Source organism: Cariama cristata, unplaced genomic scaffold, assembly GCF_000690535.1.
Source record: "Cariama cristata isolate BGI_N322 unplaced genomic scaffold, ASM69053v1 scaffold3713, whole genome shotgun sequence".
NCBI lineage: Eukaryota > Metazoa > Chordata > Aves > Cariamiformes > Cariamidae > Cariama > Cariama cristata.
In genome coordinates this window covers 35,459-36,672 of record NW_009608778.1, presented here as the reverse complement: position 1 = coordinate 36,672, position 1,214 = coordinate 35,459, and the positions used below count along the sequence as shown (strand labels likewise).

The following is a 1,214-nucleotide window of genomic DNA, read 5'->3' as shown; positions in this document are numbered from 1 at the left end:
AGCTCCGCCCGGGACGGCCCTGCGGTACCAGCTGCGGCCGCCCTGGCTGGTTGAACACTGAGCCGCTATCGCTGACCTTAGGTGCAAGCCTTGCGCTGCCTCAGCATGAGACTTGATTTTTTTTTTTTTTTTTTTTAATGATTACTTTTTTAAGGTACGGGCAAGTTTGGTTTTTTTTCCCCTCTAACTCAGTGAATGTTAGAGGTCTGACTTCTCAGTTCCCCTAGGAAAGGCTCCTTTGGAGACCTCAGTTCCTCTGTTTTCAGGGTATCACATCATTTAAGTGAACCTTTTCTTTTTGTTTCCTGTTTGTTCAGGATCAAAAGTGAAGTGGGATCCGAGAGAGATCCAAACCGAGCAGTACTTTAATCATCACTTGTGACTAAGTGTCACTGGCTGTGACTAAGAGTTGCAGAATAAATTGGGTATCCTCAGTAGCATGCATGGAAAATAAGTGTTGTGTTGTTTGTTTGTTTGTTTTAAAAACCCTGAAGTTGCTAAAGTAAACACTACTTCTTGGTAATTTCCCTGGTTTAGTTTTGTATTAAGAACAATTGCTTAGATTCTGCTCTTTCAAAATCATTGGAATCAATGCTAGACTTGCTGTGTGCTCCAGGACCCTAAAGTTTTTGCTGTCCTTGCTATCGTTTTAACTAATACTGTTCCTTTAAACAACTTTATTTTTATCTCACTGGTTTGTCATGTCTTGAAGAAGATCTTTATTGCATGAGCCTAGCTTGTCTCCTGTTTATGCTCAGCCTTTCTTACACCGTGGTTCATATCAGAATCAGTATAAAACTGTGTTGTTCCTTATGCTCAGAGAAATGGTGACATTTAAAAACTGATTGCAGTTTTTGTAGAAAATTGATGCTGCTGAATCATGTGGAATGTAGAATTGTCTGGGACTCAGATCAGTGGTGTTTTTGGCATTGCTTGGCGTCTAGAGAACGTTGTGCTGGCACTGGGACTGACCCTTTCTCATGGTATCCTGTGCTGTGATTGCCGTCTCCTGGGAGGAGATGGTATGAAGTGCTTCTTGGGCCTCTTCCCCTCTGTGGAAAGGTGACACCAGCACGTATTTTTTCTTATCTCTAGCACTCTCCACTTTCACTCTTCCCCTCTGTGGGAAGGTTACACTAGCACCTATTTTTCTTATCTCTAGCCCTCTCCGCTTTCACTCTCTCTTTCTTTCTCTCTCCTTCCCCCCCCCCCCC

The 1,214-nt window shown here is 43.1% G+C and overlaps 1 protein-coding gene across 1 annotated transcript in view; it reads left to right on the top strand.

Annotated features, from left to right (window-relative positions):
• Window positions 1-880: 880 nt before the first annotated feature.
• TPCN2 (two pore segment channel 2) overlaps window positions 881-1,214 on the top strand; it is a 29,662-nt gene continuing 29,328 nt past the window's right edge. Inside the window, exon 1 of the mRNA XM_009697257.1 lies at window positions 881-1,022. Coding sequence (XP_009695559.1) covers window positions 881-1,022 — 142 coding nt within the window. The remainder of the gene's footprint in view (window positions 1,023-1,214) is intronic.